The 27,072-nt window shown below is 40.5% G+C and overlaps 1 protein-coding gene across 2 annotated transcripts in view; it reads right to left on the minus strand.

Moving 5' to 3' along the window:
- The window catches only part of LOC142391800 (E3 ubiquitin-protein ligase Midline-1-like), a 56,519-nt gene that overhangs the window by 12,517 nt on the left and 16,930 nt on the right, over positions 1 to 27,072 (minus strand). Inside the window, exons 1-3 of one of the 2 annotated variants that reach the window (XM_075477873.1) lie at positions 22,268 to 22,533; positions 7,484 to 8,277; positions 1,142 to 1,237 (exon numbers count right to left, since the gene is read on the minus strand). In XM_075477873.1, coding sequence (XP_075333988.1) covers positions 1,142 to 1,237; positions 7,484 to 8,209 — 822 coding nt within the window. In that variant the 5' untranslated portion in view covers positions 8,210 to 8,277; positions 22,268 to 22,533. Of the gene's footprint in view, positions 1 to 1,141; positions 1,238 to 7,483; positions 8,278 to 22,267; positions 22,534 to 27,072 lie in introns of those variants that run through there. The other variant, XM_075477874.1, reaches the window with a different exon arrangement.

Below are 27,072 nucleotides of genomic sequence, written 5' to 3' on the forward strand. Positions count from 1 at the left end.
GTTTTTGTTTTTCATGGGAGGGGGGTCTTTTTGCCCATACAGCAAAGGTGCTACCACTGGACAATCCAAGGGTTGTTTTAAGGATTGTAGTGTTATCGTATGTGTCATGGTGCCCGGGTGGGAAAAAGTAGGTCAGGGATCTTGTTTCTCTTTTTTTTAACCCTTTCTTTGTATGTACATCATTTAAACTAAAGTAGTTACATCCCTTTTTAATGGTAGAAAAGGAGCAAAAGGGTGTTTTGTTTTGTTAACTTTAGTTTAAAAATTCCCTAAAGGTTTGCTCACAGAAAACACACCTGTGACACGAGCCTTTTCAGCTCAAACAAGCAACATTAAATCTCAAGACCTCACAATTCTCCTTTCCCCTGCACTTTGAAAAGAGCTTCACACACAGAGAGACTGTTCTCTATCATTTCTAATCTGAGATGTCACTGCTTTTAAACCCTGTGGCACTACTTTGTATAAAGCGTCTTAGTGGGGCATCATAACATGAACAGGCAGGCTTGGCACAGAGATAGCCTCAGAGCTAAAGGAGAGCTAAAAACACGCAAACACCCACACGATTTGCTACTAATTCCTGTTCAGATTTGTTAGATGATTTGTAATAATGAATGATAAAAAAAATGTATGCTTATTTATAGTTTAGGATGTTGCATATGATACTGGGATTATAATTCAATCCCATACTTTAATAACAATTCAATCAGAAGTTGTACACTAAAACACTTAAATCAAGAAAATAAAGACACTTTACGCTTACAAACACTAGCATTTATGTAATCTATCAATCTTTTAGTTTTTAAATTCTCAGAAATTTGAATAACTTTTGATGAACTAGCAATTCAGAAACCAATTACAAATGGAACTTTGAGGGAACAAACTCCTCTATTGCAAACGCAGCCATATATTCAGCATTTTGCAATGTTTTTACTAGCCGAGCTCTGCTTCCTGCTAAGCTAAAAAATGCTGAACTTGTCATGAGTCACAATACAAGTCTGACAGGAGATATGGCACAATCACAAGAGACAATCATCAGGCTTCAGTCATGAAATGTTAATCTGGGGTTTTGTACATTCACCAAAGCAAATTTTACAAATTCTCTAAGGTCAGTGGTTGACCCCACAGGGCCACCGGGACTCACCTCTACATGCTGGCAAGTCTGGATCAGTTTCCCCATAAGAGACTCCAGCTCGTTGTTCCTCTTGATCAAATTACTTAGGTTGGAGTCCAGGGCTTGCTGTGGAAAACACAAAAGTGAGACGATGCAAAATGTAAGAGAGTAAAAAGGAATACAAAAAAATATCATAAACATAGATGCAAAGAGACAGTGGACACAGAGCTGGAAATTAAAAAAAATGACAAAAATGCAGAAAGTTTCAACTCTGACACAAGCCAAATAGCATGCATCAGACGTACACCACAATAAAAACGCTACATTCTAGAAAAAGGCTAAGAGCAAAACTGTCCAACTCTTCACAGAAACAATGGTTTTCCTCCAACTCTTCTCATACACAAGCATTCCCAGGATGTGCAGAACTTTTGGAGGTGCATTTCGTGCCCACGCACCTCTGAGCGAGGGTAATACCCCTCATCCCTGTACTGCCTCCTCATCCTGCCCCGACTGAGCCTCTGACAGCGGATCCTACTCGAGGAGAGGATGTGACTGGGACAGCCACTCTGCTGAGCACCAAGCCAAGCGCAAGCCCAGCCAAGCGACAAATCAGGCATCAAAAGCTTTCCCTATGAGAGCGCACAGCAGCGCTCAGGGCAAACGAACCGGCAAACAGGTGACAGCACGTCAGTGCAGTCCCTTAACGCTCCTCCCATCATTTTTTTCCCTCTTCCATCCCCCTTTACTTTTTTTTTTTTTTTTTAGCTCCTTTTCATATGGCAGGGCACAGTCTGTCGCCCTTACTTTCATGTTTCACATTATTGCCAAACCGAGCGTGATTTAGTTGTTCTGATGACTCGTTTCCACTATCCGCTCAAAACAGTTTTTGTGCCCAGTTTACGCTTATGGTTGATGAAAGCAGAGATTTCAAGCATGCTTGCGAAACCGTTTCACAGAGCAGCAAAGCCAGAACGCATATTTTTGGGAAATGCTTTCTCCACAACAGCAAGCTTAACCACTTTTGAGCAGCGGTGTAAACAAGCCCGTCCTGATGTTACAGTGAGGAGTGAAAGGCTATACCCAGAGGGGGTATTGAATGAACAACAGCAGTAAACATGACAAGAGATGGTGGGATTTGTGCGTTTTTGTCTGTGTGTGCGTTATGGTGGTGCTAGGGGCTTAATGGATGACCTTAATACGCAGATGACACACAAAAGCAGTATAGAGGTCTGCTTGAATAAGAGTGTGACACTGTTGTTATTTCTAACCTCAGTTAACATGAAGATAACCTGACCTTCTTAATTGTGGAGGACAAAAATCACTATAATTCAGTAGATTGTGCTGTTACGCTTATACTGTACAGTGAGCTCAACTACAAGCAGTTATTTAAATACACTGTGGCATATACTCACCACAGAAGAGATATAAAAACTGAAGCCTACTGTGAATGTCTCATTTGTGCATGTTTTTTTTGTGGACAGCTTTGGACAGTTGGAGGTTAACACACAGCTGCAGTGTCCATGTTGCCAGTTAGTATTTATCTCTCGGAGCCGAACGGCCTGCCTGCCCCATCCGTTTGATCACCTGTCAATCACCCTGCTGGTTTATCAGTACTGTCTCTCTCTCTTTATCTGACCGACCTCCTTTTTTAATGCCAGATTTGAAAAAAAAAAAAAAAAAACATCTCTGCATACAGTTAATCTCTGCTCAGATAATCCATCTTGGTATCATGATATTTAAATGCAGAATTAAGGCATGTACGTTTGTACCAAAACCTGAAATCAGTGGTGTAAAGTCATCTGTGCAGAGAGCTTGTAGTTTTTATTCTGAAGTACTTCAGCATACCGCAGAGGTCTTGGCTGATTACTTTTTCCACCACTGTTAAAAAAAATCGTTTTAAATTGTTCCTTTCTTTGACGAAAAAGTGGTGAAGCCCTCAGTCTCGGATCAGTCATGGCTGTAAGATGTAACATCGCTTAAAGTGTAAGCCGGAAACTTTTTTTATTTATTTCTTTTTTTTAAAGTAAAATAGGTTACTTCAACAGCATCTGCTCTTAATCAGCAGGAAGTTCAGATCCCCATACATCTACTTCCCAACAGGCATCTGCTCTTTGAAAGTGAGGGAAACTGTACCCGTTCATTTAATCCTAACATCCTCCAGCTTAAAGATAAACTGTGTGGCTGTATGAATTTCACTCGTACCCACTTTGATATGTCTTCTTAACATTCTCTATCATTTTTTGAGAGAATGATTCTCCTCTGTTGTTTGTGACTGTTGATGTGTGGTGAAATAGCTTTGGGTGTATGCGGCGAGAGAACTCAAAATCACCCTGGAGCAGTGCTGATAAGCTAAGAATTTATTCACTGGGATCACACACAGAGGCAGGCACGCAACTGATCTCAAAACTTCACAAGGCTTTCACCTTTTCAAGATTTATCATGACACAGAGCGGCATTGTGTCGATCCCTGCCAGAATTTCACTCCATTCGTTTCCCTGTTTCTGGTATGCACTGGGGAGGGATAAAAGAAGCCTCAGTCACATGGCGAGGATGGAAGCTGTGAAACAAATACGGAGCAAAAAAAAGTGGGCTGGAAAATATTGTTTATTTCTTATACCCATCTATATTTAACCACATCTATACTGTATACTGAGATATACTGTATCTCTTATCATTATAAGAATGTATGTTCTCTTTTTCATAAAGAGCACTGGTCTGTTTGTTTTACACCCAGTTTTATAAGAATAAGCTCTTCACTTGGACTTGGAGAAATGGACAAAAGTCTTTAAAAAAAAAAAAGGGAGATCTGATCCAAAAGCTTAGCCATCGAGAAAGGACCATTGTTGTGCGGAAACTAAGAAAAAAGATAAAGTGTGTGTATGTTTGTGTGTGGTGGAGAGACGTGAAAAGATCCAGGCAAAAGGAACATTGAGCACAAAAGGAGAGAAGAGAAAGCTGTGAGTTCTACACGATGCACAGAAAGTTTACAAGGAATGCATTTTCTTCACCTGTTCTTAAGAATCAACTCTCCAGGAAATCCTAAATGCTTTGAGATGGGACTGGCCTTTCCAACTTTGTTTAGCGTTTCCAGTCTTAAAAGAATCAAGCTGATGAATCATCAGCTTCAAAGCTGCTATGAGCAATATTTTCATTTTATCAATTGATGACATGGATAAATCTATGTCAATGAGATGACTCATAGGGATGAACAACCTGTTCTTATTCCCAGAGTGTCAAATAATGTGGTCAAAGCCCATGGTGTCTTGCACAATGCATGCTTCAGTGTGTCTCTGACATCTCAATGTCAAATATTCTGAATAGTCCACTTATGAATAAGTGAAAAGGTTATTCGAATAGATGGCTGAGGGAAAATTACCTTGAAGAACTACATTTCCACTCGACTGCTTTTTTTCTCGCTTTGGTTTCGGTTTAAGTGGCCGTCTCAGTCCATGTTTGGTCATGTTTGACAACGCAGCTAAATGTTTTAGTTATCAAATTTTCTCAGAACAACATTGTTTAGTCTCAGTCTTAATAGGCTCATCAGTTCTGTATCCACTAGCAGCAGGAAGCTCTTGTAGGGACACGAGGTTTTTTTTTTAAAACTGTCAAACACAACAAACCAATGAAGCTAATTAATCTATCTATCAAGAATATGAATCATTAGCGACAAAAGGAGAAGTTGCTTCTGCAAAGAAGTGGTGGAAAACAAAGTAAAGCTGAAAATTGGGAGTAAATATTCAGTTTAGATTTGTCAAGAGGGCACAAACCCTTCTAAATGAATGCCAACTTTGCTCTTCTGCAACACATGCCAGATGTGTGAATAAGAAACTGTTGCTAACACCATATCAGCTTTGAAAAGGTGATGATATGTTGTTGTTCTTGCAGTTTGTCTGCATTGTTCAGGAGGTGAAAAACTAAAGAAAAATGAAAGCAGAGGCATTAAAGAATAACTAATACTTGAATATATATATATATTTTTTTACACCCCTGATCCCAAGGACTGATGGGTGTGATGTCATAATGTCCTGACATAGTAGAAAATACACTTATCACATCTGGAGGTCAAAAAGTGTTTTTGCTATAACTCTAATAATAAGATTTATGGATAATTTTTCACAGTCAAGACTGAGACCCTCTAGAAAAAGCTTACTACTATTTCTTATGGTATAAAAGATGAATGAAACAGCAAACTGTTGTGTATGTTGGCAGTTTGCAAATGAGATCTAACGATCTTGTTTAATGTGTATAAAAACCCTTGTCAAACCAAAATATGTTGTTTCAATGCTAGATGGCCATTTATTAAAGAAAAGGGGTCATTACGAAACACAGCAAATTTGTGATTCGAAACCAAGCTTGGCACATGCAAACAGCAACTTCCATCTTTTATCCTCAGGGTTCTTTCTGCTCAGACCCTGAGCCAAGGACTTATTCCCAACTGCCTCCTCCATCAATTTCCTGTGACTGGGGTAATTTTATCTCTGAAAAAGGATGGGTGTTCCCACAATAACCTCCATGGCTCTTATCAGACACACACCACCACTGAAAAAAGGAAACCGTCCAATCATCTGATATTCTGCCCCCCCCCCCCCCCCCCCCTTGGAAATTGCATAGGTCAAATTAAGCAGATCTGGGCAAAAACTGGTGAGCTCGAACCTGTCAGGGTCTCCAAATTTGCTGAAGCAAATGTGTTGACGAGCACAATAGTCTTGATATGCATGTATGTGTTTTTATATATATATAAAAAATATATATTCATATATATATATATAAATATAGTAAGCTGCTTGTGATTCCTTCTGCTGCCCTGGGTCACTTTGGGGCTAAAAGACTCTTAACCCATGCTTTGTATCGACCCGTGCCAGCTGGCTGGCTCAAGGGCCAAACAGGTGGTCCAAACCCCCCCTCATTTTTCGCTGAAAGGTGCTTGTTAGTTTTCCTGTGTGTGACAAAGGAAACGTTTCCCACGTGTGTGAGAGTGTTTCTTCAGATTACTGCAAAGGGGGGGGGGGGTTGTGCATGTGTGTGCAGGCATACATGTCTGGATATGCATGTGCTTTTGTGTAAGTGTGTAAGAAAGACAAAGAGAGTATGCTCTAGAGTTAATGAAGCACTCATATGGGCTTTGTTTTCCCATCTGCTCGCTGTGCCCTCACGAGGTACAGTGACCCGTGTCAAAACAGAATGACTGGTGTATATGAAGTATTCCATCTAAAGTGTCACATGGAAAAGTTCTGTTGGAAAGTGAATATCAATATGCATGAATCCCTTTGGACTGCTGGGATAGGCTCCAGCCCCCCCGCGACCCGACCGACGGATTCAGCGGTATAGATAATGGGTGGATGGATGGATGAATCCCTTTGCTAGTTACTTAATATTTGGAAAAGATAGCTAAAACATCATTTGGTTCAGTGAAAAAAGGAAAATCCGTCATTAGGAATAGTTGTTTCATGCTACTTGCATCATTAAAATCAAGTATTATTAGATAGATATGTGTTTTCAAACATGAATAGTATATAAATGAATGAATACATTTCTGTCAGAATTGTAACTTTTTTTTAGAATCTTGATGCTTGGATGACATTTAATTATTTACAATAAGACCACACGCTGTGATGAATCGGCATTCTTTTTCTTCTCTTTGTCAGTTTCACTTCTTGCCTTTGCTGCCACAGCTATGCTGCGTGTCAGCCTGATAGATTTGTGTGACGGATCATTTTATGTCATCTCCATCAGTCCCTCACGAATGAACACGTTTAAAAAGAAAAATATCTTGTCAACACAAAGTCATATTTACTTCTCGACTGCACATGCATATACACTCACACAAACTGCCGCTATGGCCATGACGAACACGCTGTCGTAGTCGTGCTCAATTGAGCACACCTGCAGCCAGCAGGCAAGTGGCGCTCGTTAACCTGGAACCCCACCAAAGATACTGTGCCTCATCATTAATGACACTCCCCATATTCACTGCGTGCCCGCCTCTGAATATCTGGCTCACTGGCATGGTGCAGTAATTATGCTAATTGCTTAATTATTCAGGGGAGATAATAAGTCAGCATGCAATTATGAAATCTCACTTGATAATCGAGTTAGATACCTAGGAAAGGATAATAGGAAATTTCATCCTTCAGAGAAGAATCAAATTAAAGTTTAAAATTCATTATATGTGTGAGATAAAGAACGTTGGAGGGTCTTTTTCCGTATCTGTCACCATACAGGAGATCAAAATCTCCCTGAAAACGGCAGCAGGTTTTAATGAGACCACAATATGAAAAATGACAGGTTTCTAAGATTGCATGTGTTAAATTGCTTTGTAGTAATTTGAAGTAAACTTGAAGAAGAAAAATCCCCATTAACTGGTGTGCTTACCTTGAGTTTCTCATAGCGGTCACTCAGTGCTGCCACTTGATGGTCCCTGTGCCTTCCAACCAGTTTACACAGCGAGCAGATCAGCTGATCATCGCTGACACAGTACATGTTGACCTTCTCCTCCTCATGCTCCAGGCACTGGAGCCCTCTGAGGTGAGAGTCGGGCATTGGCTCGATGAGCCGGTGACCTGTGAATGGCTTCTTGTTAGGGTGCGTTGCTTTGAGGCACTCGTCGCAATATGACACCTCGCATGTCACACATGTCTTAACAGCGTCTTGCGGCGGGTCCTGCTCACAGAACTGGCACTGGACCGGCTCCGGGGGCGTGCCTGGGCTGGACATTGCGGCGCTGAGGGGAACCAGTGCCAGCCGGTTGCTGCCTTCCTCACAGGGAGAGTTGGGCCCGCTGTGTGGGGCAGGCAACGGCAGTGGTAAAGGGAGTCCAGCTGAGGATGAGGCTCGCTGAACCCGATCAATGATGTTCTGCAAGGTCACGTTTCTCTTAAGTCCTTCTAGTCCACGCTCCGGACTCAAGGAAATTACATATCTACAAGTGGGGCACTGGAAAGCGCCGATGCTCTGAACGGACTCGTTGGTGGCGCAGTGGGATACGAGAATTCGGTGGGCGCAGCCAAAGCACAGGCTGTGAGCACAGGGGAGCAGCAGAGGGTCTTCAAAGAGCTCCAGGCAGATTGGGCAGGTCAGCTCTGACTCCAGAGTGTCCATCCTGCTCAGAAGAGGCCAGGCGGGACAAGGCGCAGCGTCAGCGAAATCCAGAAGAGCCGCTCAGTTGTCTGGAGGCCAGAGACAGAAGGGTTGAAGGAGGAGAACAGAGAAAGGAAGGGAGAATAGAAAGCACAGGGATTTATGATTAAATGGTGTGAAATGGCTTACTTTCCACTGCTTTCTTGGGATGGACTTATATCTCAATGGAGCAGACCACTTAATGGACTTAAAAAATGACGGCTGGTTTGAAAACCCAACAGGAGATGGTTTCAGTCCCACCAATACCCAACCACCTAGATCTATTCAATCTAATCTTCTAAGCCAAAGTGTGTACAGCATCACTCTCCATCAGTATTGAAAGAAAAGATGCTGTTGACCCATTTTTGCCCTTTAATGATAACTCATTTTTACAGACTGTGCAGCTGCAGGCAGCGACACTTTAGTTTTGGCTGTGCTTTGATTCATAAGATTGCCATCTTGCAGCAGAATTTGTGCTGCCATGACATTAAAGCTTCAAGGAAGAGTTTGTCAGGATGTCCTTAAAACTGTGTTGCCACAAGCCTGGAAAAGTAACTGCACACTACTCACTAACTCACTGTAATTGACTTGCAATAGCAGCAGTGAGTGATCATTTTTATGTGCTTTCTCAGCTGCTGTAGCATATTGGAAATCAGTACTACTACATAATTAACTGCAAAGTATGACTTTAAACAGGTACTTGAGACCAATTTCCAGCTCGGGGTTTGAACTTGAGTTAAAATACAGATACAATGTAGCTGTTGTTTTTTTTTGCATTAATATTAGTATGGAGGTGGAAACTAAATGTGGTGCAGCAGAGACAGCTGCAGCCACAGCTGTAGTCAGTTAGTAATTAGTGCACATGTCAACTTATTCCGTCTGCGGAGAGGCTGACTCTTTATTTGTGTCTGAGGGTTTGTGCTGGCAGGGTGTCTCCTGGGCCTTGAGATTCAGTGATGCGCATGCTGAAAAGAGCATGTTTATGTTTTTATTGAAGAATGAGCTCAACAAGAGTGCTTTTGTTTGTTCTCGAGAAAGAGAACAAGCTCTGAAAGCAATGATTCGGCTTTTTAGCGTGCCTCGTGCTTATGAAGAGATGTAAACTAAATTTAAAGTAAATTTTAAAACACCACTGTGTGTGAATTCCAATTATTCCAAAAGACTCTGAAGGAAAGAAATGATTGTGATATAACACATAAGGTGAGATCATGAGCCAACAGGCTCAAAGATTCGATGGCAGCGCGAACAGAACTTAGCATACGGCTTAATCCATCTGTCAATTCTTTATATTTTTTGTCAGGAAAATGGGTGCAGCTTTTTTTGAATCGCTATAAATGCAGTGTATAAGGCAAAAACAGATGCTTTCCGATGAGGCTTCAGTGATCATGGATGGATCAACTGAAGGTTCCTCTTTCTTAAGGACATCACTTTCAGGTACCGTTCATCTGCTTTAGATATTTATTTATTTATTTTTAGGCCTGATATAAATTAATTTGTCCTCTACTTTTCAAGTTTCCTCCTTTTTTTTGCTTTTGCAACAGGCTGCCAGTAAAAATTTGTGTTGAGATACCACTTGGAATGGGTTCTTTGCAAAGTTGCGTTGTCGACTGGTTCATCATTTTAGTCTTTGTTTATGCTTTTCATAGGCTAGTGTTAAGACCAAAAGAACGAAACCAAAGCACATTGCTTACAAAAAGGTCAGACGCGAGGGCTGGACTGGAAATAAATGACAGCCACTGTGCAGCAAAAATCTTCATAAAACCCTATTGCTCAAGACCACTAAGGATCACAAAAGGATCTGGCTGCTTGAAAACAAAATACAAAGAATGATGGGTTGCACGAGACTTTTGCACAGTGCTATTTTCTCACTCTTTTAAAGGTCAACTATCTATTTTTGTCATAAAATTCACTGATCATTTTGGTTTGGAAAGAATAGATTTTAGAACATGAGCCAATTTATTTTCTGCTCTTTAAACTAAAATGCTAAATAATTAATTCATTTCCATTTGTATGAATTAGGCGTAGTTTCTGTGAGAAGCAAAATTGCACAGTACAGGTTTTTTGGCAGTTCATGGAGCAGTGGGAGACCCCACAAAAAAAAATTGGATCCAGATCACATTTAGAGGTGCTTTGAAAAGCGGATTTCTTCTGATATATGGATTTCAGATCACATCGCTGCAGTATACACTATGACTTCATCAAATCCAGGGCAACCGTTTTGAGCACAATCGGTGCAGCACTGTGGAGGGCAACATGGAGAATAAGTGCCCTGGCACTTTTGTAGAGGTGAGGTTTGTGGACAGGAAGAGACCTCCTAAAGGACATGCTGCTGAACACCAACATCAGTTACATCACCAGTGCTCCTGTTTCCTGAATAAAGCAGGAAAAGCTTGTATCTTCAGTGAGTGGCATTTTCACCAGATGTCACTGTTGACCGAGATTAAGGCTTCGGTCGCTTCAGTGTAGACTGCTGCTCTCAGGATCTGTTCATTATCTATCAGCCTTTAAGCACGGTTTCCTCTCATCCTCAAAGAGAGAACAAGTGCTGCAGATAAACTCTGTGCTTTAGCTCTCTGTAGTGTAAGCAGTTTTTAGCGCCTGTGGTATTTGAGGGCAGATAACAGTCATTTGTGCTGATGAACTACAGTAAGATAATGGATCAAAGGGAGAAGGATGTGCGTGAAGAATACTTTTAGACTTTGTTACCAAAAAAGTAAACTGAGTCGAGCAATCTTGATATCTTATTTCTGGAAGATTTTGTTGAAATAAAGATTGTTGAAAAAAAATCCTCAGACATGCATTCAGTCTTTCACTTACATCTCTCCATGTTCATCCACATCTATATACTCATATTCCCACAAATTCAAATGAGCCCACCTGAGGTGTTTACATAACCACAGAAATGTGTCTTGTTGTGCCAACTTAAACTTTAAAGTGATCAGGAGCAGAGTATATCAAAGAAAGTTGTGTTTCATTAAGCCTTTTGGTCGACTGGGCTCTTCAGGACAAGGAAAGGGTTTCCCTGGGTAAGCATGAAATTGAATCAATGCAGATTTGAAGAAGTGCTTGAGCTAAATGACCAATTTAAGTTTGGGATGAGTAGCTTGAATTGAACGGTGAAGAGTTTCGTATACAACTGTGTATACTGTAATCTGTTCCACCAGTAAATCGACAGTATTAACAGCAAATGGAAGGCCAAGACTAACAGCCGTCTGCTGCGCTGAGCACCTTCATGGACACAATAAATCAATTTCTCTTTTGCATCTTAATAATCTAAAAGGAAAAAGCAATGTCAATCAGTTTACAGGTTACGCTGTAACTGATATACTTAAATGGGAATCATTCAATATAATCAAGCGAGCATTGTATTAACCTAACGTTAAAAAAGTTAATTCCTTTTTAATCCAAATCCCTATCCTCATCAAGAGAAGGTGCTTTCAATATTCCAAATGAAAGTAGCCATAAGCTTATTAACAAAGATACCGTAGCATGTAGGTTGTTCACATAATCCAAAGTGAATTGTGGTGCAGTGATCAAGTACATTTCAGGTGGAAAGTTCGAGGGACACACATTTATGCCTTCTGGTGTCAGCCGAATGATGTGAACAGCAGACAGCATTACAGGAGGGATAAAGAGGGGGCGGGGGGAAGAAATCCTGACAAACTCAGGGACTTTGCACTGTGATGACAGTGTGATAGCTTATTTCTTGACAGCAAGGGAACCAGATGACACGACAGGTTAAAAACCAATTAGTTTCATTCTGAGAAAAACCCAAGCCAAAATGTTTGCCTACATAGAAAACCATAAATGCTCAAACTGACAATAACAGATAGGACTGGGTGAAATGCCTCTAAGCACACCATAGGTGACACTGTTGAACCACGCAATAAGGTGATGGAGCACAAAGCAGAGAAAGACCAGAGTTAGGAGCAAAGACATGGGGTTGAATACTAAGGGGGGGAGAAGAGGAAGCGAGGATGTGATTGAGGAAAAAGGCCATTCACAGAAGAAGCAGAATTTCGTCAAATTGTACATTGTTTATTTTTCCCACCATCACTTTGTGCCCCATAATTGTCTGAGTTGCCACTGCGTGTGAAAGGCTGCTGCTGCGCTGGCACCTCTGAAATGTCAGTACCAATGGCCTTCAGTGGGGGGCAATACAAGGCTGAATGAGGGGTGAAAGAATCCTTCCTTTGCCCCGCAGCTTCTGCATATGAGCAAAAATTATCTTTCTTATCTAGTAGAAATTGTTAGGAATATGAGTTCTATTTTTCTGCCATAATGACTTGCAATGACACACAACATACATGATTTGACGCGCATATTGTGAACTATGAGTAAAGTATATGTACTGTTTGTTTATGTGTTCTTCTTCTCCTCTTCAGTTCAAATTAGAAATGTCTTTACACAAAACCAGACCGCAGTGGCCTAAAGCCACATAGTAAGAATAACTTGTAGCAATATGTTAAAAGTAAACCACAACATTTGCAGTTGGTTTCAGAGCTTAATTGTTAAGGCATATGTTTATGACAAACCTTCATATGACTCTGTGTGTGGCATTTCCTTAGTGCCACAGTCTAAGCTCTGGGTGTGAGACTAACGTTTGCATCTTTACAGCTGCTAGCAACATCAAAACACATAACAGAGGTCCTCATAAAAGCCTTTCTCCTCATATGTAGATCAAAACTAGAAAATGTTTCCTAAATTTACAATGCACGATGACGTTGTTTGTTTGAGATCTGTACCGTTAGCTATTAGCACGACAACATGTCAAATGCAGCCATTAAATGTGCATGTACAGGAACCTTTTACAACGTTTAATTTTAAACAATTAGATGTTGATGTTGAGTACCATATTTGTACTACGTTAGAGGTTTGGTGTCATGGCATGTGAATTTAGTGTGGTAATTTTGGAGATACTGCCAGGGTCCGATAGCGCTTGCACTAAGCTATTCGGGATAACTCAGTAACTCGGCTGATGTTCGGCCAAGATCGGAAAAACTTCGGGTGGGCTACTTGGCTGGATGTCACGGTTCAAATGACCCCAGGGAGAATCTACTCCGAACTATCACTTTAAGCTGACTTCACTCTAAACAGGTTTTGAAGTAATCACAGTTTTTTAATTTTAAGTAAGAAACAAATATCACCCACTTTATATCCAAATCTGAAATCATTTGGAAACAGTGTAATAAATATGAATACTTGAAAATAACAATTTTGCTCGAGCCCAGCTTGGTGTCAAACTTGACAGAAGCAGTTAACATTTCTGTGAACGTCTGGAGGTGGATGTAATCCTCATGACCTTTTCCACACAGTATGATGCTTCGAGGAGGCAGAGGTAGCGATGCTTCTCATTTCAAAGGAATGAAACTGACACACACAGGCCTTTTTTTCTGTTCCTATCTGTCATGTCTCCACCTTTCTCTCTTTCATAGAAGTGTGAAATAAAGTCTGAAATGCTACTTTTCCAGTTTGAGGAGTACAAATGTCATCGTCTTGATGCCTTGAATGTCTGCTTTTTGTATTTAACAACAACTTCTATATAGTCTCTGATCTAAATGTCAGGACATAACCTTTTGCAGTGGCATATCTTTTAAGTTTTCAGTTATTCAGTTAGTTTAAAAATCAACCCTCATTTTCATTACTTTGTCGAAAAACAAATGAGATCAAATGAGAACAATGGCAAAAGAAGACCCTCCAGAAATGAAACTTTCTTCAACTTTCGATTTCTCTCCCTGTTTATATCGAGGCCATCTCCCCCATTAGTCTGAGCCCTACCTCTAAATCTTTAATTAACTTTGGATCCATGAAGGTAGCAACTTCCCCTACCACTTATAGTTTATGCTGCTAAAATTTTCATGGGTACTCTTTCTGTCCATTTTCTAAAAACTGATTCGACAAGAGCATAACGTGGACAAAAACAGAGGCTAGATAGTCTGTGTTCTGTGAAATGGATGAAGGATGTGGGCGGCAGGGGTCTGCAGTGTGCATAATACATGAAGCCCCTCCATAATGCCGTGGTGCTGTTATTTCATCATTAATTGTGGCTCTAACCATGACTCAGGTTCGTCCGACTAAAAGTTGGTCGATTTGGAGTGGTGAGTTCTCTTTAAACTTTGCATTTCATTTGAACTTTTCAGGAAAATGAATATTTCAACCAGCCTGGTAAATTGAGTGGAAATATACACTTCTCCCTGGCAGTGCAGTGTGCCAGATCACTTTCAATAAATGACATAAAATCCCTCTGCAATCCGTACGGTAAGACATCCAAAAGCGACGTAACCCTCATAAAAACACATTTGGACGCACAGGTCCATTTGGTGATTTGATTAGAGAGACTGTGGCAGCCCACGATGCAGAACCAAAAAGTAGGTCATCCCCATTGACCTGGCTTACATAATCAGCATACAATGTGTGTGTGTCACTTTATGATCTGGCTGTTCCAATTCTCCCTTAACTCACAGGAGGCAGAAAATAGCAAACGGGGCAAAATGTTAGAACCAAGCGAAAGAGGGAAAAGCATCTGCGACTGAGTGCAAACATGATATCTGCCCGTCGGGGTTTATAATGTCACATCTCAGGACCAAATAAACCTTATCTGGTCAAAATTCAAAATGGAAATTTGATCTAACTTGTACTTCCATGGACATAACAGAAAAATGGGGGTTTTACCTTGTTTTTAGGGAAAACGGTATCAGTAGCCCCTGAATATCACCTACTTTTGGAATTAGGACACTGAAAGAAACAGTGCTCAATTATTTACATTTTTGTAAAGTACTAAATCATTTACATCTTTATGTGAATCACTGAGCAAAACCTCCTGTGTACTGGCTTTTCTTGCAACCTCTCAACCTTTTTACACCTCGTTTATCTAAATCTCGAACAATTTAAAAGATCCCAGATTTGCTTACAGGGTTTGAAAAAAGCATTAAAAGAAGCATAATCTGCTTTCATGGCAGCAGTGGATAGCTGACGCCAGGTTAAACCTTGACCTTATGCAGTGGTTTAGAACCTGTTGGCTTTCCAAGGGTCATGCAATCTGTGACCAAGTTGAAGCAAATTCCACTTACGAATGGATTTTTACAGAAAAGGGTTTTATCAGATACTACATTCCTGACGTTGAACCATTTTTCTGCTGTTATTGGTCTTAGGCACCACTCAAAGGAAGTATGCGATAGATCTGCTCTGCAGGCTAGAAGGAATTCATTTTAAATCATGTGCAGCCTTGCTTGCAGGTGTAGGTGCCACAGGTCCAATTAGGAGAGAAATTAGGAAAGAGGGCGAGCTAAAGTAAACAAAGTCCAAATTCCACTTTTAGACAATTGATTTAAAAGCTCCAAACTTTAGATGTTAAATTCAAAGGATAATTAGATCTCTAAATCTCTCATTTCTTTACTCTGTTTTCCATTTCTCCCCCTGGACCTTATGAGGGTGCATTCTTCTGATCTTTAACAAGTTACCAACACTAACAGTTGCCCAACACACACCAATGTATTGTCTGATTCCAGAAACCCTGCTATGTTGATCCCTAATCCGCCTCCTGCCATACTGGCTGTGACCAATCATGGCCTTTCATGGTCTGAAGTCTTCAGTCACACATAACAGGATTGGCTGGTCATAGTCTGGATGCAGAGGCTATTAATGACTGTGATACAGGGTGACGTTTGTGATTGTTTGTGTGTGTGGGTGTGTACGTGTGTGGCTCGGTCTGTCTGGGCTCTTGCTTGTGTGACCCAGATTGGGAACAGTAGCACATGCAAAATAGACGCGATGTTTATGGAAGCTGGAGATTATACGAGACAAAAACAAGTTGTGATCGAGGACGTATTTCATCAAGGCTTTTGATCCTCACTCCCACCATACATAAACAGAAAGACCTAGGAGAGTGTGGGGATAACATATTGCTATTAAAGGATTTCTTTGAACCTTCCTCTTGAACTTGGGTTGGAAAAGAAAAACAATTGTCAATCTAAATGCTTATGCGACAGAGATTTAACCAAATGAAAAAAACTGCATGGACATCACCCTATTCCCACTACCTTATAATCATCAAATGACTCTGCTGTGCTTGTTGTAGCTGGAATAAAACTGTGCAACATGAATTCACTGCTGCCACAGTTCAGTTCAGTGGAAGTTAGTGTCAGATACCAAAAGAAACCCTGCTCAAGTGTATCTATTGACAGACGGGCAGTTTTTAGAAAGAAACGCAGAAAAACAGAAGCTCTGGACTTCAAGAGGGATTGATAGACTTTCAAATTTAGCAAATGCTTCCATCCATGATTGCAATTTTAGAATCCTTTAATGGTGCCTTTGAAATGTGTGTCTAGGATCCCCATGTGGATATTATGTGAATAAATTGTGTTTATTCCCTGAAATGCTAAGCTATCATTGCAACTTTGATTGGATAATGAAATGCTCTTAACCTAAAAGCAGTCCCTCAGAGCTGCCAAGAGTAGCATGAGCATGCATGAACAGAGCACTGGAGGGATGAAGGCAAAGCATGTGGCATCTGCGTGGCTCATGCAGTGCAGCACGCAAGATTTCCTCATTTGATGTGAACTATTCAGGGCAGTTTAGACTAATGCTGCAATAATCTCCTCCTCATCAAGTTAAATTTGTGGGGAATTAAGTATTTTGCTCTTAAAACCCGGGAAGATTTAAAAGTAACTGGAATGTTAGCGTCAAAAAGGAAAATACAGAAATGTAACTTGAATAAGAGGCAGAGATGAGACTTGCTTGAAGCTTTCATTCCTCATAAACCTTTGTGTTTTTGTGTGAGCCCACTTTAACCTGAGTGCACCACAGAGCCACGTGTTAAACATTGACAGATTTGGAGTAAGCTTTCCATTGCACATAGTTTTAGGTATGACCAAAATGAAACTCAAGTCATATGTGTTTACAATGAATTCAAATGGTAAGGTTGTGACAGTATTGAACTTACAACGCTACAGGCATGGATTCTATAGAATGACGCGATCTTTGATTTTTAACATCTGTCCATCTGAGCAAAAACCCTGTATGCATAACAAATGGCCACGAAGCGTCATCGGACTGATTTAAAAAAGACAACAACCGAGTCATATCTGACACCAGATGACTGTCACAAAGCAGAGTTTGCTCTCCAGGGGTGAGGCTGTAAAAGGACAGGAATGTGTAGTATATTTCAGATCATTGTCACTGTTGAAATATACACCTTTGATCCTTTGAGGAAAATGTGCATTAGTTTTGATCCAAATTCAGTCTTTTGATTTGTTTTTCAGTGTAAAGAAACGCAACTTTTTCCTTGATATTCTGTTTAGCCAACATAACAACAGGCTGGCTCGCCTTAGTACAGCCTGTTGCAAATTCCAAACTTGAACAGAACTCCTGCCAACTGTTCTCTTTACTGCAGAGCAGCATTGTTCAGTGCCAGCATTCACATTGTTCTGATACAATTCTTTTTAATGCCAATCAAATATGTAGAGGAGGATTTATATGGTTGGGTGCTTATGTTAAAGGTGCCGTACAGGTCTATTGTAGACCACTGGATGTCACTGTAGAGCCCCAACCACTGGGCCGCAAAGCAATTGTTACCAGGTCGTGAGTGGTGTAAATTTAAAGCAAAAGCCTTGAAATTATTCCTTGATACCTACCACTAAGCATTTTTGTGTAGTGATGACATCGAATGCAGCATAGTCTCCATGGCTACAGCTGAAACTGTAGGCACAGCTTGTGGAAAGGGGTTTATTTGACACGTTCCAAACATTAACAAGGATTTTTTTTTTGGACCGTCCTCATGCAGGCTAATGTAGCCCATTTCACTGAAACATGTCTCCCATTATCCCTTTAAACAACCAACTATTTGCAGGGAAACAAACTGTGGAATCCCATTGATTCAGTGATTTTGGTGGGTTGTTTATTTTCCTTTTCTTTTTTTAAAAAGGTAAAGAAAATACATGCTGTGTGTGTATGTGTGTGTGTGTGTGTGTGTGTGTGTGTGTGTGTGTGTGTGTGTGTGTGTGTGTGTGTGTGTGTGTGTGTGTGTGATCAAATAGCATTTAAATGTTATGATGATGATATAGCTATAGAGGTTGAGAAAGAGCTTTCGTAAAGTGTGTATGTATCGATATGTCAATTAACTTCCACAATGGCCCCCACGCTATCCCCCAACCCCTGTCTATAAATGTCTTGTCTGAATGATACCCTTTTTCTGCGGGGTACCACCATCAGAACAACTGAACAAGAAAAATCACTTAGTCCCTTTCACAGTTTGTAGAACTCTCTAGACCAATGTGGACAGAACCCTCTCTTTTGGAGACCTATTTCCCATTTGTGAGGAAGCAGGAAAGTCAAGGTTTCTGCTTCCTCAATTGCCTCTGATTCTTTTTGTCAGTCTTAAAGTGATCTGTGACTGAAATATTTCGAATGGGTTTTTTAATGGCAGCTATGAGGGTAATTTAGATGTGAAAGACAGTTACAAGTGTTGGATATTTTTTAAAAGATTGGCTTTGTTGGTTGTGCATCTGAGCGGTTGAGATTTGCTCAGACTCTTCAAAGCAAAGTCGTTTAAAGGTCAGGCTAGACCTTTTTAGCCAAAATAATGTGGATTCTTCGAAGGAAAATCTTTAGGCCGAGTGCTCATACTACATTCTGCCATCTTGCCTTTACATTTCGTTTGGAAGGTTACTACTTTTAGTTTCTTTATAAACACATGGAGGCCCGACATTTTTATAGATAAGGACTTGAATCTGCACGCCACAGGTCTGGCTATCAAAACAGAGCAAAGAAGCTTAGATTAGAACACACGTCTTTATGCAGGAGGTAGATGTCAGTCTGTGTCAGTCTCACCCCACACAGAAGGAAGGATATGGGTATCAGTATCATTCAGTCAAAGCCGATGGATTTTTGTGCCGTCATCCAAAAACCTTACAACACATACCCTTTAGAGATACCACTACATGTGGGTTAAATACTGATTGGGTGAAAATGTCAAAGAAAAAAAGTCAACTCAATAAAAAGGTTAAAAAAAAAAAAACTGACAGTTTATCATTTTAACACTTTGTTTCACTCCATCATAAACCATATATTTGTCCACTCTACTCATAGTCTTTGCCACAGTAGAGCAAAGAGCAAAGCTGAAGACCAAAAACGGCAACAACACAACCAGAAGTAGCCCCACACCTTAGATTGTCTGGAACATTTTTGAGACTGCTTTAAGTGGTTGCAGAACTATGTTGAAGCTCTAACGGTGTCTTCATTCTCAAGATGTAATTAGTTTCCTATAATTATGCATTGCTTGTAGCTATGTTAATGTTAAAAATGACATAATGAGACTTTTCTACCAACCAGAAATTTGTTTACAGGATGTGTTTCCATAGTTCCATTGTTTTTTTTTTTTGCATGAGACTTGGCATCAGAGGAGCATTAACTTATTTAGGTTCAAATATTTCATCATGGTTTTTATTTTCAAACATTATTTCTCTTAGTTTAAGGCCCAATCCCAGGTACTCGTTACCCCCAACCCTCCTTGGCACTACAACTTGCCCTTACTCCTCTTTTGCAAGGGCAAAAGATGCCACTTTTTTTGTAGGGATAAAATATCGGGTTGGTTGCGCTTTGCATGACTAGACTTTTCCTACCATGGTAGGGCCAAGTTGTAGAACCATGGAGAAAAATTAGAATTGGGCCTTTGTTTCACCCTCATCTGTTACCAAAATTAACGCTCCTCCATAGTTTTTTGTTTTTTTTCCCCGTTTTGCAGGCGGCTTAATTGCTGCTTGCATGTGAAAGATGTCTTCAAGTAATGAACGTCTACAGTTCATCGCCTTTTACTTCTGTCATAATTTATATCTTGAGTTTGCAAATGGTTTGGTTAATAGTACCCTGCCGAACACTGCAGAGGTTTCTGACAACTATTTAAAAAAAGAAAGAAGTTTGAATAACTACTTATCCTCTCCCCAGGACTGCCTAAGCTGCCAAGTCTCATTGAAACCATTTGTGCTCATTGTCACACTTTGTCAAGTTTCCATGACAACATTGCACTCATCTTACTCGGGTGGTGATTAAAGAATGCACTGAGGTGGATAAAATGAACTGATCTGGAGTGGAAATGGAGGGAGAATGAGTGGAGAAAAAGTATTCCAGTATGTCTATGTCCACTTTCAAGGATGTTTAGATAGCAATTAGCAGTTTCCCCCTCAAGCGCCTGAAGTGGGCGTCTGCTGACACTTTGAAGACCAAATTAACAACTTATAGAGAGATAGGCATATCATGAGTCATACCACCCATAATTTATCATATACTTTAGGCATTGGTAAGATAAGGATATTTTGGGGGGGGCAATACTGGTGACTAATGCAATCAGCAACAGGAAAAGTTTTTCTCATAATCAAAGTAACTATGCAGATTTTTAATAAGATCAAGAGTGCATCTTCAGTTATGTTAACACAAACTGCCAGATGAGTCCCATGTGGAAAGAAAACAAGTGATAATGGTAGAGTTGCTATATTTGCCCAGTTCTCACTTCACTCTTCTGGTAGGAGGAGGGTAGGGAGAGCAGATCTGAGAGCTGCGATGCTTTTCTGAAGCCTGCCCGGGCTGAAAATGTCTCACTGAGACATGTCAGGGGAAACAGGAAAAGAAATGGCAACAATACTATTGTTGCTATATTGGTCGACATCATGGTGGCTTCAAACTGAGCTTCACACAAAGCCTTTTTCACATTTCCTTGTCTGTTTCTGTCAAAGCAAATGTGAGAAATGTAAGCTTTTGATGGATTTTGTTGGAACAAACCACGGTAAATGATATCTACAGTCACTGTTGGTAAAATCTGATCATGAGGTAAAACAATGTCAAGCCTTTTCAAGAGATTGTTGAACAAATATGAGAATTTTTGTTCCTAAAGCTGAGAAACCTTCCACAGGAGTTGCCCATCTTCAATTTGACATGTTGTTTTGCGAGATTTAAAACTTACACTCACTTGTATGATAATCTGAAGTTACAGTCCAGTTGCTTCCCTTGTCTCTGTCTTTCAGATCAAACACCAAACCTGGATTTCCTTAATCCCTCTGACCCCGAGCAGGTGAGACGGATCAGTAGTAGCACTGAGCCTGTGTTAGCCAGCTGTCACACATGCGCTTCAGCACACAACATGCATGCACATCGACACGCTCGTGCACTGGTGCGTACCAAACATGCCTAAGCACACAGTCTCCTTCTGGCTAATAAAGACACACAATGTGTGTGTTGTAGTGAAGGCAGAGTAATCACACAGACATCTTATTAAATATTAATCTGAAGTCCTTTAGTTTACTAGAATTTACATTAACACTGCCTCTCTCTAAAGTTGCATTAACATTTTGCAGCTTTAAAGCCACTCGGACACAAAAACTCGCACGCACTTCCAGCACTAAAGTTTACACACATTGTAAGCAACCCTTAAGCTACTGTCCCATGTCTTTATGTGTCTTGGGCTTCAAGCTAACATTAAAACACAGTGACTCTTTGAAATTAGGTCACAAAAAACAGACCCAGTGGAACTCCACCCACGCATACGTGTATGCTTCTTTTAGTCAACATCCAAAGCGCCACTGTCCCATTACCTTTAATTCCCATGTGTTAGGATGCTGATCACACAGTTTGAAGAATAAAACCCCAAATCAAGTTGTCTAGATCTTAAAGAATCACACTTCCAAGCCAATAAGAAACACATGACTCATATACTGCATGATAAAGCGTTCTCCAAGTGGTAGATGTGTGTTCCATAGAAGTTTTTCCACAGCCTTGCAACACATGGCTCCACAATATTCATTGGCTTAGCTATCAAGCCGCTGCTCTGTCATTATCATTCCAGTAATGCTGGCACTACTCCTCATTTCCATTGGGAATACAGGCTGGGCTGTGATGGAGGGTAAAACCATGCGGGAATCCCACAGGGACTCACAGACTTAAGTAAACTAAGAAGAACACAAACTTCCACAGAGACAAACCCCCCTCTAACCCACCACAGGCAGTACGCATCAGAAAACACAACAAGGCCCCCTGGTTTCCTCCTCCGCTTACCTTCCACATGATTAAAATCCCATCATCCACAATCAAAGTGAAAAAGAGAGGACGAGAGAGGTTGGGAGGGAGACTGTCAGCTGTCTCTGACTCTCTCTTTCTCTCCTCTGTGGGATGCAGAAGCGGCTAAAACGGCAGCGTGGGGCGCTCTCAGGAGTCGATGAGGATGTGGGTATGTCTCCGTGGCTGTGTCATCACCTCTCATGACATGTTTCCTCCTCTGCCTGTGTAAGCCTTTCCATCCTGACCTAGCAAAGAGAGACAGGGAGAGAGAGAAAGAGAGAGAAACAGGACAAACTATTGCCCCGCCCCCCGACTCTTTCCTCTCCTCCCCCCCTCTCGGTCCATTCTTCCTACACTGTTTCACTGTATTCAAATCTGCCAGTGAACTGCCCTGCCTTTAAGTAGGCCAATCACTGGACTACTGGGAGGTGGAGTCTGGGCTGGTCGTGTATTTGCAGTACGATGTGCCACACAGACTGATACTGAATGAGTAAACCTTCATTTCTGCTCACCCTTTTCTGCTTGCCGTGAGTCCCACATCAAGGTACATTTTGCCTTGATGTGGGACTTAGACATTTTACCATGTGTACGAATACAGATATTTATCTTTTGAATTCGTTTTTCCAAATATTATCCAAGGAAATAGTCCAGTACTTTAGCACAAAGTCCAAAGATGTAGCTACTTTTATTTTTCCAATTTCTCAAACTAATCCCGGCAGCTGTCTTTAATCCAAGCATAACCGAAAACACACTTTGACTGAAGTTGGATGACTGACCAAGTCAAGAAAGCATTTCCTGTTTCGGCGCAGCCTCTAAACCTGCAACGATGAGTCTGAAAGACGGTTCTCTTTTGTTTGATTTTGCACAAAGACTAAAAATAAACACAGATGCAACATATTTACAAATGGAAACAATAGTCTGGGAATATGGTAACTTGTTTAAACTACAAGACGTATTGATCTTGCTGAGTTTGAACTCTCCTGCAAACCCAGTTAATGGGTTACAAACCGAGCAAATCCATGATGCTTCAAAAGCATCAGTATTGAAAAGTTAAAAGAAGAAAAGTTATAGAAATGACCTAACAGGGTCATCGAATAGAATTTAATTTGGTACACAACCAGCTATCTAATTATAAAACCATATTGATCAAGTGTCCACTCTGTATTAATGACACCTGAATGGCCAGAGTTTCTACTTCTTGAATGTAAAACAGCAACATTTCTGCTAAGCGTAACTCAAGTGAAGTTGTGAAGAGTGTGACTGTTTTTTTTCTGAGGGAGTTTGCGGTGTGGGAATCTTAACTGTCGTGGAGGAAGAGTTGACTTTGCACGAACAGGAGTTCAAAGTGAAAACAAATTCACAATTAGAAAGGAACACCCTCAAAATATGTGAAAATTAGTCCGTTATCGTTCTTTCAGATAAAGCCTTCATTGCATTTAAAGATAAATGAGGCCACAGGAGAAGTCTCTATCTCGTAACTTTTACATCACTGACACATACTTGGCTAAATTCCCCATCGATACCATGTATCTTTTCTAAGTCCCTTAACATCTCTCTTGCGCTCCCTCCACCTTGAAACCTCAGCTGTTTTGGCTGCTGTTCACAAAGCCCCGTCCTTTTTTTCATGCGGTTCATGAGGAAAGCAGCTTAAATTAATCTCCAAGATGCAAGTCAGTCCCACACAAGGCAAGCTGCCCTGTAGAACTGCAATCTTTGGTCAAAAATACTTTGCATTCATGGGTATCTGATTAGAAACTGTGCCTCTGACACACAGCAGACAGTCCCCTAATCCTGGCCATTGTGCATAACAGAAAGCAAAATAAACAGATAGAAAATAATCTGCCTAAACTATTATTCAAAAGTTTACAGCTCATGTGATACAAAAAGCTTCTAAGCTTGCAACTCATTGGTAGCTGGATGAAGAATAATCCCTGCAATTTTGCCCTGGGGAAGTGAGTGCTGTATGTGGTAGTGTAGAACATGGATCTACTTATGGGTTTAATTCTCTCCTGTATCCTGGACTCCAAAACTGCAGAGCCAGAAATGTTATTTTCGGCCTGAATCATGTCGAATGCATCAAATAAACCGGTTTGTTTGGGTCTGATAAGTTCCAGAAAGCGTGTCCAAAACCGAATGCACCACTGAAACGCCAAGCAGAGATTTTAATTAGATTAGGTGTTTTTGGAATTCATATAAGGTCAGTAAGAAAGAAAAAAAAAAAAGCAAGATGGTTTTGAGATCCGAAAAGGGTATTGTTGAGTGAATTTAGTCATGAAGTTGGGATTTCAATAATTCAGCAACACCCGTACCTATGAAACAGTACATGTGTGTGTGTGCTGTAGAGATTCTGGTTGTGTGTCTCTGGTGTTTGGAGTGGGATCAGTCGAGATGAGGCTGCTGCTAAAGAATGCTCTTTTGGAAAAGGAGAAGGAAAAGTTTCCAATCTCAGGCCAGTTCCCAGCAGGAGCCTGATCACTAAATTTCTGGACACTTTCCTCCAGTCGAACGGGACATGCAGCATTCCTCACCACGGCAAGAAGGAAAATATACTCAGAAGCGGTTCGTGGGATAAGTTGCTAATAGGAACATTTACTTTAGGTAACGAATAAAGTACAAATGTCTCAGTGAAGGTATTGGTAGTGAAATCTGGATGTAGGTCATAATTTGGATGAACATGACATTTGCATTTTTCAAGACTTAGATGAGACACATTCAAGATCCATTTCTATAAATCTTTTATTCTGAGCCATGTTGGATTTTAAGGTTAGGTTGGTGGGATTCCTTTGATATGACTGGTGGCGGTTTGTTTATGTATTTGGCTGGGTTGTATGTGTCTCTGATATTATATATCAGGAAACAAGTGGGCTGATTTGGGCTTTTTTTCTGCATGTCTAAAACTCAGCAACCTTTTTACACGTCCAACCATAATCATGTACACAACTTCTAACTCCCTACCTAAACCATTCACGGGTAAGAGCGACCTGGGACAGTAAAAAGAGTAAGAGGACAGAGGAAGACCTCGCGCAGGGTCTTTAGAAAGTGATCTATCATCTGGAGTAAAGCCAGACAAGCCTTCCTACAACTTTATTTGTTTTTTTGCACAAAGGAACGGTGATAACATTGACAGGATCGTGTCGTGTTCATGTCAGTGTTATGACAAGCTTGACAAAAGCTGCACTGCAGTCAAGAAATGTGTATAGAAAAGTCATTGTGCAATGACTGAGAATCTCCTCATTTTGTTGTTAGATTGCATCGGATTTCTTTTTTCCTTTTGCCATTGATTTATGTCTTCATAGCATTCTATCTTCATGTCAAAATTCTGTTTTCAGTTCTGACTGATTAAAGGTATTCTCTGCAGTTCCAGTGAAAGCTTTTCTTTTTCTTTGCAACTAAAGTCTTGCGAAGGACACATTCTATCATCTCAGTGATGCCACCTCATAGATGGAGGTACTGTATAGCCTCTGCTTTGACAGGTGTTCTATTATTTTGCCCTTGGAGGTTATCCAGAAGCACTTTTCAGAATTAAAGCACACAGACACAAGGACTCTTTCTTTCATCCGAGTCTCAGCAGACAGCACAAGCTTTGCCAAGTGTCCTCTACTTGTATTACGTAAAGCCAAAGAGCTTTTTTCTTGGACTGTTAATGTTGTTACATTATTTCAAACGACATCGTGCAAATAGAAAGAGCACCGAGTTTCAAAATGAAAATGATTTCATCTGCCAGGCAGAAAGGGCAGCTTTTTCAGTTAGAAGCTTTATCTAAACTACAATCATTGTTAGTGCAATGCAGTGTCTAAACATTAAAGATACACCTCTTTGAGTGGACACTGAACTAATATCAGGCGCAGGAAGATGTTCTGAATTGTTCTGAAAGAAAAGCTTCAGATTTTATTTCCTTGTATTGCTCTCAAACGGATATCATGGTTAGTTTTCAGAAGCATTTGACTGACTTTGTGTCAGCTGCTACATCGTTTTTCCTTTTGTTTTTCTGTTTCAGCAACATATTCTAAAAAGTAGTTTGACCTGCCCTTTCAATTCAGGAAAGCTGATCTGCTCAGAGTTTTAAAATGGTCTTTTTTTTTAACGACCAGGAATGAGAGGAATGCAGCGGAGTGTGTGTGTCCTCTCTCAGGGTGAGACCGTCACGAGGATAAAGGACGACAGGGTTACGACCGAGACCTTTCCGGAGGGCACGAACACAGTTGGCAGTCTGGGATTTGAAGGATTTGCATCACACATATGTGCAGTTACACACAGATGACTTTAATGTATTAAATGGCTCTTAGCCAGCCTCCTATATACAACTAATTCAAATTGACAGATACTGTGGGCTATCTAACAGTTCAACTCATGCAAGAAACCTCACATAGAAGAATAGAAGAAATAGAAAAATACTTTATTCATCCCCCAATGGGGGAAATTCAAATTAGTCAAGTAGCTCAAAAAATTATTAATATTTACAATGATTGTATATTAACAACAACAATAATAATACCAATTCTAATAAAACTAATAAATGACTAAATAAATAAAAATACATACAGTACATAGCAGATGCATAGAACCTTTCAGAGGAATCTTTAAAACAGAGATATAGAGCATCTTAAAACCACCACCTGCTGATTTTTCTCATCCTGAAGTCTACATAGTCAATAACAGTGCAGGACTTATAAAAGGCTTGTAGAGCTCTTCTTAAATGTGTTTGCTTCTGAGTCTCAACCTATAGGTTTGCATGTGCCTGTGACCTTTTCTTTTTTTAAGAGCATCATGGTAGTCACAGTTGAAACCCTTCTGGAAAATGC

This window comes from Odontesthes bonariensis, chromosome 11 (assembly GCF_027942865.1).
Source record: "Odontesthes bonariensis isolate fOdoBon6 chromosome 11, fOdoBon6.hap1, whole genome shotgun sequence".
In the NCBI taxonomy this organism is placed as follows: Eukaryota; Metazoa; Chordata; class Actinopteri; order Atheriniformes; family Atherinopsidae; genus Odontesthes; species Odontesthes bonariensis.